The sequence below is a fragment of the Myotis yumanensis genome, unplaced genomic scaffold, assembly GCF_028538775.1.
Source record: "Myotis yumanensis isolate MYYU_CA2020_CCGP unplaced genomic scaffold, mMyoYum1.0.hap1 SCAF_3, whole genome shotgun sequence".
In the NCBI taxonomy this organism is placed as follows: domain Eukaryota; kingdom Metazoa; phylum Chordata; class Mammalia; order Chiroptera; family Vespertilionidae; genus Myotis; species Myotis yumanensis.
In genome coordinates, this window is record NW_027223754.1 from 90,819,743 (window position 1) to 90,832,991 (window position 13,249).

The 13,249-nt window shown below is 42.1% G+C and overlaps 1 protein-coding gene across 3 annotated transcripts in view; it reads left to right on the forward strand.

Annotated features, from left to right (window-relative positions):
* The first annotated feature begins 270 nt into the window (after positions 1-270).
* VPS36 (vacuolar protein sorting 36 homolog) overlaps positions 271-13,249 on the forward strand; it is a 39,171-nt gene continuing 26,192 nt past the window's right edge. Inside the window, exons 1-2 of one of the 3 annotated variants that reach the window (XM_070409126.1) lie at positions 271-405; positions 11,911-11,979. In XM_070409126.1, the coding sequence (XP_070265227.1) occupies positions 310-405; positions 11,911-11,979 (165 nt within the window). In that variant the 5' untranslated portion in view covers positions 271-309. The remainder of the gene's footprint in view (positions 406-11,910; positions 11,980-13,249) is intronic. The other 2 variants (XM_070409125.1, XM_070409124.1) reach the window with 2 other exon arrangements.

Here is a 13,249-nt window from a genome sequence, read left to right on the forward strand (position 1 = left end):
TGCACAATAAGGAAGTCCAAACTGCGGTCCCGGCTCCACCAAAGTCCCTTGTAAGCTCTGGGTTCGTGCCTCTGCGGGACAAAGGATGGGGTGGACAACCCCGCCGGCCATTGGCGGAACGACAGCCAGGGGGCGCTGCAGGCACACTTGCACGTCCCTGGGGACCCTCGGGCCCGCGCACTCCCCAGGGCTCCCGCTGGCCGCTCCCTCCCCGCCCGCCGCCAGGGGGCGGTGCAGGCCACCCGGCGCTCACGAGCTGCCCGAGAGCGGCGGCGCGGGCAAGCAGGTGGGGCGGGCCAGGCGGAAGGCATGGACCGCTTCGTGTGGACCAGCGGCCTTCTGGAGATCCACGAGGCCCTGGTGATCCAGCAGCGCGGGGTGCGCATCTACGACGGCGAGGAGAAGGTAGGGCGGCAGCGCGGCCCGGCCGGGCCTCGCTTTCGGTCCTCGGCGCGCAGTCGGCCCGCCTGCCGGGCTTCCCGGGCCTCCCCCGCGCGTCGGCGCCGCCCGAGCTGCGCACTGGCTCCGACGCGGGGCCGGTGGTTCCCGGCGGGCGCGCACGGTGGCCGATCCCCTGTGCCCCCCGAAATCTTCCTTAGAATGGCACAGCCTGCGCGGGCCGGGAAGGGCGCCGGCCGGGTCGCCCCTCCTCCGCCGCCGGGGCCGGCGTGTGCCCGGCGCTGGTGAGGTCCCCGCCGGGGTCTCGTCCCCTCCCACCGGGAGGGCGGGCCGTGCGGCCTCCCGGCGCCGCGGGGGTTCCGGCCCAGCCCGCGGAGCGGCCGGTAGATTGCTTCAGTGGATTTCTGAAAAGAGGTCTCGTCTCGTTGAGACGCCAAAAAGCTAAAGTTTTCTTTAAAAAAGAAATTCACGTTAGAAAGGGATTTTGAGCGTTTGTTTTGTCGAGTGATGCAGTGTAGCAGGCCGCGCCTCGTAATCCAAGCATAAACCTTCGGAGGTGGGTGTGCAAACTGAGGGGATAAGTGTCGGTTATAAGCAGGCGTTCAGCGGGGACCTATCCGACCAGCCTGCGCTCCTGCTCTGGTTGACGTGTGTGAGCTGGAAAGAGCGCGTCAACACCCACGTTCGTTTCCGGAGTGTCGCCCGCTCTGCCTCCGTCCTCGTTCTGCTGGTGAAACTTCCCTCTGTACCTTTCCTGCCCCCCGGCTGGTCCCGGCTGCTCCCGCGGGGCGGGCTCCCCGCGGCCGGGACCGGGATCGGGACCGGGATCGGGATCCGAGGCTCCGCCGGCCCAGCTCTTCCTCCTCCGGGCATTTTCCATGTGCTGTGTTGTCTCCGTTATGGAGGCAGGTCTTTTTCTTAAGTAATTTGCTTGGACTTAGCCATTTACTTCCTCAGCACTTTTATTAACTTGCACTTTTTGGTTGGAGTGACAGCTAACTCTTTTTGTTTTTCAAACCAAGGTTACACCTTTGGAACCATTTTAGGTGGGAAGCCTGATTAACCCGGGGTCTGATGATGCCCCAGTCTCAGAACTGAAAGCTGACAAGGGTAGATTAGTCTTCAGAGACTCCTCCAAAGCCACACCCTTCTGGAAGTCATGCTTTTGCAAAGCACAACACTAGTCTGTAGAATCCCAGCATGCAAATTAGGGACATCTTGGCTGACACGTAATGTAACTTGAAATGCTGAAAGGTATCCTTTAAGAAGAGGAAGAAGAAGAAAAAGGTAAAGATACAAATTATGAACAACAAACATGCATCTATCAACAAATGAATCTAAGAATCAAGTGAATAAATAACCTGATGTACAGAATGAACTGGTGATTATAATAGAATCAGGGACATAGAAAGGGAATAGACTGACTATTCTTGGGGGGAAAAGGGGTGTGGGAGATGCGGGAAGTGACTGGACAAAAATCATGCACCTATGGATGAACACAGTGGGTGGGGAGTGAGGGTGGAGGGTGGGGTGGGAGCTGGAAGGAGGGGAGTTATGGGGGGAAAAAAGAGGAACAAATGTAATAATCTGAACAATAAAGATTTAATTAAAAAAAATGAATAAAATCACACAGCTGTTCTTTCAAAAAAAAAAAAATCAAAACCATTAATACCTGTATATGAAAAACGATTGTTAAACCAGCAAATTCTGTTTTTCTCTTAAAATTTTTTTGCTTCTTGGTTTAGCAGACAAGTAGATAATAGGTATCTGAGGATTAAGAAAAACTTGGTTGAGTTGAGACCTTTGATCTAGTCAAGAATTCTTAACTGCCCTAATTGGTTTGGCTCAGTGGATTGAGCATCAGCCTGCGGACTCAAAGGTCCCAGGTTCGATTCCGGTCAAGGGCATGTACCTTGGTTGGGGGCACATCCCCAGTAGGGGGTGTGCAGGAGGCAGCTGATCCATGTTTCTCTCTCATCGATGTTTCTAACTCTCTATCCCTCTCCCTTTCTGTAAAAAATCAATAAAATATATTTAAAAAAAAAAAAGAATTCTTAACTGTTCTAAACACTTGGGGTGGTGAAGGAGGGGTGTAGGTGTCTTGAAATGGAAACAGAGCTCTAGGACAAGCCAGCTCACCACTGTGGCCCCTGGGCTGTGAATAGTCACTTGCTGAGGTGTTACTAGTGTGACTGAGGGCCCGACTGAGCCCTGGGGGAAAGTCCTGTGTCCTGGCCTCCTCCATCTGCTGGAAGGCTTCCAGATCTCACACGTCTGAAGACTCTAGGAAGCTGCAAGTCAGCTCCCAGGTCTGATCAAGTTCCCTTTCAAAATCTTTCACTGGCTGCCTTGACTGCTTAGCCTTCAGAGCTTTGTATCCCAACACATTTCCCAGACAAGTGTGCACAAGTGGCTGTCTAATAGACCAGGAGGGCAGGAAATCTGCCTTACTCATCCTTGTTTCTTCTGGCTCATTGTGGGTGTGACATACATTGTTAAATTACTGAATAACTAGAGCACCTATTATATACAGGGCGCTTTATATATAATCTCATTTAGTCCTCAGTGGGTGTATGAGGTTAGTATTTCACTGACTGAGAAAAACTCAGAAAGTGACTTGCCTAAGTAAGATACATAGTTATCAGGAGAGACAGGAGTTAAACCTCTACTGATCAGACATGGGCCCATTATGGATGGATAATTTGTTATTTTCATAATCAGTATAGATAGATTATTTGTTTTCATTCACAGAATCTTCTATAGCCTCAGCTAATTTAAAAAAGAATGTGATTAATAGCATAAAGTGGCAAGTTGGCTGCATATACTAGAAGATTTAGAAAATATTTCTTTGCTTTCATCTAGTTATTTCACTTTTAGGAATTTACCCTTGGGAAATATCTATAATAATAAAAGTATAATATGCTAATTAGACCAGACGTCCTTCTGGATGACCTTCTGGACGAAGCCAGGGCTGCAGGGGAAGCCTGGGTCCCAGGTGCAGGAGGGAAGCCCGGGTCCTGGGTGCCAGAGGGAAGTCTGTGCCAGCAGCTGGGGAAAGGAAGGCCTACTCTTGCATGAATTTTGTGTATAGGGCCTCTAGTGGATGTATAAAAATGTAACAAATGAGGATGCTCATCTCAGCAATATTATATGTTATGTATTATTATGTATAGAGAAACATTGGAAGCAATCTGAATGTCTACCATAGGGATTGGTTAATTAAATATGACAGTCCTGATGAGGAATTGCTAATGATAGGCTGCTAAGTGAAAAAAGCATGTTAAAAAACTAACTATAAATCTCATGAGCTCTTTTTGTTTAAAGATTATACACATGCACATACACATATATATACACATCACATATGTGCACACACATATATGTGTATACGTGTGTGTGTATACATACACTCTGGTAAGATTATGATTGATTTCATTTTCTTTTTTTAGTTTAAAAACTATTTTTCAGATTTTTCAACAGTCTGTTACTTTTATAACAGAAAAAATGTTAAATAAAAAAAAACAAAAGAGGGTAAGAACTTACTCATCAAATGCCTAAGTTAGATCAACCTTTAAGTAGTTAAAATTATTCAAGTGGTAGAAGCAAACCAGTCTAAACTTGTCTATCAGGTTTAGCTCACAATCCCTTGGGATCACTTGAAAGGGAAAGAGAGATAAGAAACATCAATGATGAGAGAGAATCATTGATCGGCTGCCTCTTGCACGCCCCCTACTGGGGATCGAGCCTGCAACCTGGGCATGTGCCCTTAACTGGAATGGAACTCGGGACTCTTCAGTCCACAGGTTGATGCTCTATCCACTGAGCAAAACTGGCTAGGGCAAGATAAATAGCTCCTTAATCAAAACTATTATGCTCCAATGTAGCATCATGTACTACTCTTAAGTTGATAAAATATTTGCTGTTAGAAAAGGGAAACCTTACTTATTGGCAAAAAGATTTAAAAAATATTTTCAATTATTTGGTTTTACATACACAAGATTAACCCAAACCTTTGAAACCAATCAGAATTAAGTGCCACTAGTATGTATGTTTTACTTCTGATTCATAGGAAAACATGGAACTCATAAAGTCTTTTCTCTGTGGTGTTGAATAATTTCTCACAGAGTGTAAAGTAGATGGTTCAGTAGGACTCTGACCATTAAAGTTTATTAACCATATTAGTTAATACTTATTAATATTAAGATATTGGTAATACAGTAATGCCTTACTCTTAGAAAATAAATTTTTAAATTTCAAGTCAAAATGTTGGTTTTTATTATACAAGGACTTTTTGGACAAAAGAATATTTCTGCATGTGCTTGATTTAACAAAAGTTACCTATATAAAAACCCAGCGACCCTTATGGCAGAACGACCAGAACGACTGGTTGCTATGATGTGTACTGACTACCAGGGGGCAGACACTAAATGCAGGAGCTGCCCTCTGGTGGTCAGTGTGCTCCCACAGGGGGAGTGCTCCTCAGCCAGAAACCAGGCTCATGGCTGGCAAGTGCAGCGGCGGAGCCTCTCCCGCCTCCATGGCAGCGCTAAGGAGCAGCGAGGCAAGCGGTAAGGAGTGAGCAGGTGGGCGGTTAGGAGCGAGGGGTCCTGGGGTGAGGAACCCCCCTCCCCCCCCTAAATTCCATGCATTGGGCCTCTAGTTTATATATATTTTAGAGTTATGTGACATTATATATGCCTGTAATAAATTTTCTTAGCTTTTTTATTAGACAAAGTTGTTAAAAGTGGGTAAGCAAAAAGAAGAAACTTGAAATAATCAGTAATCTAACCACTAATAATGACTTTTGGTGTATTGTGTGTGTGTGTGTATGTGTGTGTTTGCATGCACATGTGCGTGCTGTGTGCTTATGTAATCATGCTGTGTATGCTATTTTGAAACCTGCTTTTTATGAGTATCTTGTAATATAAGTGTCAACTACATTATGGTTATTTTTATTTATGTATGCTCTATAATGTTTGAATTGTTTATTTAATTGACAGACATTGCAACCACATTATTTTAAACTCAAAAGGACTATTATTTATAATAAACTGGACCCTCACTAAAATGCTTTTATTGAGTTTGTGTTGTAAGACAGCCTTATAAACAGGATTAACCTTGTAACTTTTGAAATGACAAATTGTTTCTCAAAAAGATATAAGCAAGTCCTACTGAAGGGCAATTTCTACTTTCTAATAATTAGAGTTAATAGAAGCTTCTAATATATTTTTGCTTTTAACCGAAATGAAGTAGTTTGGTTTATTAATCTCTTGGGTTGCAACTGTAAAATTTGCTTATTTAAATAATTTTCAATGCATAGTAACAAATAATGGGGATTAAAAGTTTGGTCCTAAAGATTTAGCTGGCATTTTTTGTGATTGTATTGTACTTAAACATTTTTTTTCCCCATTTTTCATTTACAGTTGATGTACAATATTATATGAATTTCAGTTGTACAACCCAATGATTAGACACTTATATAACTTATGAAGTGATCACCATGATAAATCTAGTACCCATGTGATACCATACATAGTTATTACAGTACTAGAGGCCCTATGAACGAAATTTGTGCAAGAGTAGGCCCGGCTCCCTTGGCCCTCGCAGTCCCGCTCTGCTGTTCGGCTGTTTGGTCGATTTGCATATTACGCTTTTATTACTATAGATTATTGACTATATTCCCTATGCTATACTTTATGTCCTATGGCTAGTCTGTAAGGACTGATTTGTACTTCTTAATCCCTTCACCCTATTTTTTCCATTGATTTTACAGGGAGTGGATGGGAGGGAGGATGGGAGGAAGGGAGGAGAGAGAGATAGAGAAACATCTATGTGAGAGACATATCAATCTATTGCCTCCTGCATGAGCCCTGACCAGGGCTGGGATCAAACCTGCAACCCAGTTACTTTGGTGCGTGGGCTGAAGGTATAATCACTGAGTCATACTGGCCAGGGCAATGCTTTTACCCGTTTTACCCTCCCCCTCTGCCCTCATCCCATCTGGCAACCATAAAAATATTCTCTGTATCTATGAGTCTATTTCTGTTTTGCTTGTTTGTTTATTTTGTTTTTTAGATTCCACATATTAGTGGAATCATGACATTTGTCTTTGTCTGACTTATTTTTTTTTAAATATGTTTTATTGATTTTTTTACAGAGAGGAAGGGAGAGGGATAGAGAGTTAGAAACATCGATGAGAGAGAAACATTGACCAGCTGCCTCCTGCACACCTCCTATTGGGGATGTGCCTGCAACCAAGGTACATGCCCTTGACCGGAATCGAACCTGGGACCCTTCAGTCTGCAGGCCGATGCTCTGTCCACTGAGCCAAACCGGTTAGGGCTGTCTGACTTATTTTAATCAGCACAATACCCTCTGGGTCCACCCATATTGTTGCAGATGGCAAGGTTTCATTTTTTTTTTATGGCTGAATAATATTCCGTTGTAGATATGCACCACTTCTTTATCCATTTATCTATTGATGGGCATGTAGGTTGCTTCCATATCTTTGCTATTGTAAATAATACTGCGGTGCACATATGGATGCATATATCTTTTGATTTAGTGTTTTGGGTTTCTTTGGATAAATACCCAAAAGTGAAATTGCTGGGTCCTTTTTGTCTCTTGTTTTAAAGTCTATTTTGTCTGTTAAAAATATTGCTCCCCTAGCTTTTTTTTTTTTCTTTTTCTTGTTTCCATTTTCATGAAATATCTTCTTCTTTCCCTTTACCTTTACTTTAAGTCGATGTTTTTTAAAAAATATGAAGTAAGTATCTTGTAGGCAGCATATGTAAGAGTCTTGTTTTTATCTGTTGAGACACTCTATATCTTTTGATTGGAGCATTTAATCAATTTACATTTAAAGTAATTGTTGATAGATATTTTTATTGCTATTTTATTATTCCTATTTTTTATCTTTTTCTTCAAAAATTTTTTATTCCTATTTTTGCTCTCTTTTCTCCTTCTGGTACCCCATGATGAGAATGTTGGTATCTTTAATGTTGTCCCAGAGACCCTTTAAACTGTCCTCATTTTTTGGATTTTTTTTTTTGTTTTGATTGCATGTTTTCTTCTAACTTATCTTCTAAACTAGAAGCCTGGTGCACAAATTCGTGCACGGGTGGGGTCCCTCAGCCTGGCCAGTGATCAGGGCCAATCGGGGCTGTCTTGCCCAGTCCTAATCGGGGCTGGCTGGCCAGGCAGATGGACCGCAGGAGTTTGACTGTGGGAGCGCACTGACCACCAGGGGGCAGCTCCTGCATTGAGTGTCTGCTCCCTGGTGGTCAGTGCACATCATAACGACCAGTGGACTGATCATAACGGTTGCTTAGGCTCATATATATATATTGCTGATTTGATCCTCTACTTCATCTAATCTATTGAGTCCCTCTAATGCAGTGATGGCGAACCTATGACACGCATGTCAGAGGTGACACACGAACTCATTTTTTTGGTTGATTTTTCTTTGTTAAATGGCATTTAAGTATATAAAATAAGTATCAAAAATATAAGTCTTTGTTTTACTATGGTTGCAAATATCAAAAAATTTCTATATGTGACACGGCACCAGAGTTAAGTTAGGGTTTTTCAAAATGCTGACACGCCGAGCTCAAAAGGTTCGCCATCACTGCTCTAATGTATTCTTCATTTCTGACTGGTTCTTTTTTTATGTTTTCTATCTTCATTTTTATGTTTCCTATTTCTTTGTTGAAGTTCTCACTGAGATCACTGAGCACCCTATAACTGGTTCTTTGAACTCTTTACCTGGTAGATTTCTTGTCTTCATTTTGTTTAGTTCGTTTTGTGGAGTTTTGATTTGTTCTTTCATTTGGGACATGTTTGTTTTCTCACATTGCCTGCCTTCCTGTGTTTCTTTCTATGTCAGGTACAGCTGCCACACCTCCCTGTCTTGGTGCAGTTGCTCTATAGTAGGTGTCCTGTAGGACCCAGTGGCACAGGGCTCCCAGTCACTCAAGCTGGGTGTTCCAGGTGCGCAGTCCCCTCTCACCACCCCATTTGGGCTCTGAGCACCCTCCTGTTGTAGTTGAGCCTTGATTGCTGTTGACACATCAGTCTGTGGGATTGACCCCCAGGCAGATCAGCTGTGAGGACCGGCCATAACTATAGCGTAGGAACTGCTGTGCAGAGGCTGATTTCATGGAGAACTTGCTTCAGTGGGGCTTTGGTGCCTGTCGAGTCTGCCCCTTGAGTCACTCATGGAGATGGTTGGATGGTACTCTGGTGGGTCTGAAGCTGTCGACTGGTTGTACTTGTTCTGGGGCCTCCCAGGAGGTGCAGGCCAAGGTCAGCTGCTGCCTATGCCCTGCCCGGGACCACCTGATGAGCTACAAAGTGATTTGCAGATGATTGCCACTTGTGCTGAGGTTGGAGGTGCCTGTGAGATGCTAAGCTTCAAATTGAGGCTGGCTGCCACTGGTGCTGGGTTTCGAACTATTTAGCAAGAGGTCTGTGACATGGTGAGGCCAGGTGCTGCTTTTTAAGTGTTTTTGAACCTTTGAGAAATTTTAGGAAGGTCTGCAGCATGAGCCAAGAGAGGCTGGTTGTAAGGAAAAGCCACTGGAAATGGCTTGGGTGGGCCTAAAAGTTGGGTGGGGTGGGTGTCTCAGGTAATCACCAGGCCTGGGAAACTGTGTTAGCCAGGTTAATGGAGACTCAGATATGGCACCCTCCTGTGCTGACAGGAGGAGGGCTCAGCAAAGGAACAGTGGCTTTTCTGCCAGCACTTTTGACTGGGAGAAAGCTGCCCCTCTAGCTCTTGCCCTGAAGCCAGATGATTGACCTCCTCCCCATATGTCCTGGCACCTTTCAAGCTGCCACCCAGTGCTGGAGCTCAGAGTGAGCGAGTCAGTCAGTGAGTAAGTCTGTGTGGGCCCTTTAAGAGGACCTCCTGGGACTCCAGCAGCCCTCCATCCCACTCAGCCACAATCCCTGCTGGTTTTCACAGAAGTTGTGGGGACTTCTTTTCCCAGCACTGGAACCATGGGCTGGGAGGCCTGGAACCCCTTGCTCTTCAGGGGGACTTCCACCTCTCACAGCCAAGATATCCCTTCTGATTTTTAGCCAACACACATGGGTGTGAGACCAGCATTGTCTACCTCTCTATCCTTCTTACCAGTCTGGATGTTGCTTCTTCTGTATGTCCTTAGCTTTAGGACTTCTGTTCAGCTAGACTTCAGGCAGATATCAATGATGGTTATTCTGTAGTTTATTTGTAATTTTGATGTGGTTATGAGAAGATACAAGTATGGTATTTACATGCTTTGCCATCTTGACAAGAAGCTTTGTATTCTAGTTTTAAAAAACACTTTTACATTTGTGTTTTGAGTAGATGACAAAAATTCCATGATAAAAATTAAAAACCCACAGCAAGTATAAAGTAAAAGTCTCCCTCCTACCCTGTCTCTTTGGCATCCAATTCCCCATTAGAGGCCACCAGTGCATCATTCTAGAGCAGTGATGGCGAACCTTTTGAGCTCGCGTGCCAGCATTTTGAAAAACCCTAACTTAACTCTGGTGCCGTGTCACATATAGAAATTTTTTGGTATTTGCAACCATAGTAAAACAAAGACTTATATTTTTGATATTTATTTTATATATTTAAATGCCATTTAACAAAGAAAAATCAACCAAAAAAATGAGTTCGCGTGTCACCTCTGACACGCGTGTCATAGGTTCGCCATCACTGTTCTAGAGAGCTGTGCTACATAGGTATTTGTATGTGGAATACATAGGTATTTGTACTTTTGACAGATATTAATACACTACCCTCCTGGAAGGTTAGCCTCCCAGCTAAGTGTGCAAATGCTTATTTCCCCAACAATTCACCAACACAATATTATGAAACTTTTGGGTCTCATGGACAAAAGGGGTATCTTGATATTGCCTTAATTTGCCTTTTCCTTATCAATGGGGTTGGGCATCTTTATGTACTTATTGTATTTGAAAATTTCTAAGATGCCATTGATTGTAAGATGCATACTTATTAAAAAGTGTGTGTATAAGGGATGGACATTTAACATTGATGAAATAAGGTAAATTCTATTAATGTGCTATTTGTAGTTCCTTTTCTGTGGACTTCCTGTTAATAGCCTTAGCCTGTAATCCATTAGAGAAACAGGCAGTGTTCTCATTGATTTGTAAGAGTTCTTTATATTTTAAGGAAATTAGCCCTTTGTCTCTGGTAGGAGTTACAATTATTTTTCTCAGTCTGCTAACTTTGCCCTTGGTGGGTTTTTTTTTTAAATTTTTTATTTATTTATTTTTAATATATTTTATTGATTTTTTACAGAGAGGAAGAGAGAGGGATAGAGAGTTAGAAACATCGATGAGAGAGAAACATCCATCAGCTGCATCTTGCACACCTCCTACTGGGGATGTGCCCGCAAGCAAGGTACATGCCCTTGGCTGGAATCGAACCTGGGACCTTTCAGTCCGCAGGCCGATGCTCTATCCATTGAGCCAAACCGGTCAGGGCACTTGGTGGGTTTTTCCATGAAGAAATTGTGTGCGTACATGTTTGTATAGTTGAATTTATCGATCTTTTCCTCTAATGCTAATTGGTTTAGTGTTTTTCTTAGAAAGACCTTCTCCACTCTGAGATTATTTTTAAAATTCTCTCATGATTTTTTGGTATTGCTTTTATAATTTTTTTTAAAACTCAGATATCTGATCCATCCTGAACTTATTTTGGTGCAGTATGTTAGGTATAAATCCAACTTTATGTTCATTGTTTTTTCCTACTGGGCAACCCACTTGTCCCAGTGCCACTGGTTGAATCTTCATTCACACTTACTTTTTATGTGTTTGTGTCTATTTCTAGATTTTTTTAGTATTTAAGAATTATTTCTAAAAATTATATGAGTGTTACACACGAATCCAATCTCATGAAAAAATTCAATCAATAGTGAACTTTTAAAAAAGGGCTCTTTGCTTCTCCCTACTCCTTCATACTTTTTTTGAGATAACCATTGTTAATAGACCACCAATTATGCCATGTAGACCTTTTTCTACTACTTTTATGTATATGTCTGTAGTTTGAGGAATGTGGAGATTATGTTTGTCTGTCTGTCTATCTATCTATCTATCTATCTATCTATCTATCATCTATCTATCTATCATGTGTAATATGCTGTAAGTTGCTTTTCAACCCACTAACTCTATGTCTTAAGAGTTCCATGGCAGTCTGTGAAGTTATACCTCATTATTCTTTTTAACCTCTGTATAGAGTCCATGTTATGAATGTTTCATACTTGATTTAACCACTCCCTTATTGTTGCACATCAAGGTTGTTTGCAATTTTTTCCTAATTTTAGCAAGGCTGTATATATAGCTTATAAAGTGTGTAGCATTGCTTCTCTTTAATTTGTGATAAGCCAAATTCTAACTATTTATGTGTGAAAAACTTAACTATTGTGTAATTTGTGCGGAAGAACAACTGGACCACATTGAGTGATACGTTATTAATATGATGTGATGATCTTGTCTTTCCAGATAAAATTTGATGCTGGGACCCTCCTTCTTAGTACACATCGATTAATTTGGAGAGATCAGAGAAATCATGTAAGATACAGTTTTTTACATCTGTTCTAGGTTTTAAATCACTGAAGTTTTTCTTCTTTTTCTTCCTTTTTGGCAAACTATAAATAGATGCAGCAAATTTTTAATTTCAGAACGTTATTAGAGTGTGTGTCCCATATGATCTGTCTGAATGGAGTGCACATAGAGGGGGTATAGTGTTGTCCCTCATTCAGCTCCAGAAAAGTCTGTAGTTACTGAATAGAGAATCATGATGACTCCTGTTTTTAAAATACCAGTCAGATCCTACCTCATACCTGAATGTTCCATGTGTAACAGGAATAATTCTCCCATCAGTTTTTAGGGGTCCTTAAAAAGCCTCATTCATCCTCAAAACAACCCAGCCTTCTGATTGCTGTTGAGAATCAGGAGGATGGGTCTGCTGGGAAGTGCATGCTTTTACCTAGATATTGAGAAAAACAGCCTCTAGTCACTCAGCAAGAGGAGAAACTCCTGTTTTTTCATTTCTAGGAAGGGAGAACAAGTTATGTGTATGCTAGTAGAGCTGATGTCTTTATTCCAAAGAACTTGAAAGTATTTGTGTTTGTGAATAAATTTCAGTGTTGCTGGTACAATAAACAATGTCTTCTACATTATTTTTATAATTGCTGTCTCTCCATCAAATTTTAATTCCACAGGTAAACTGTATACTGTACTGAGGCTCTTTGAAAGGTCACTAACCATTGCAAAATATAAGACTCTTTTTAGTTCCCAAGATCCAATATTGTCCCTTTAGTGGTGATAGTTCTGTTGTTGATAATGCATGCCTTAGAACTATTAATGTTTTCTAACTCTTTTAAAAGAAATATACATTCAAGAAAAAAAAATTTTTTTGGAGGGATAGGTGTCTTTAAACTGTATGTTTATAAGTTAATCTTAGTATAATTTTTTGATTATCATATAAAGAGGCAAATTTAGAAATCTTTAAACCAGCCATTGAATGCCATTCATTTATAATGATTAAAAAATTAAATTTACTAATAAAGGGAAGCTATATTACTATTTTCTGTTTAAAATTTTGGGTGGGTGAGTGAACTATCTATACTAATAAAAGGGTAACATGCTAATTAGACCAGATGTCTTCTGGACGTACTTCCGGCAAAGCTATGGTGGCGGGGGCCAAGGCAGAGATGGTTAGGGGTGATCAGGCTGACAGGGGAGAGCAGTTAGGGCCAATCAGGCTGGCAGGGGAGAGCAGTTAGGGGCAATCAGGCCAGCAGGGGGGAGCAGTTAGGGGCGATCAGGCTGGCAGGGG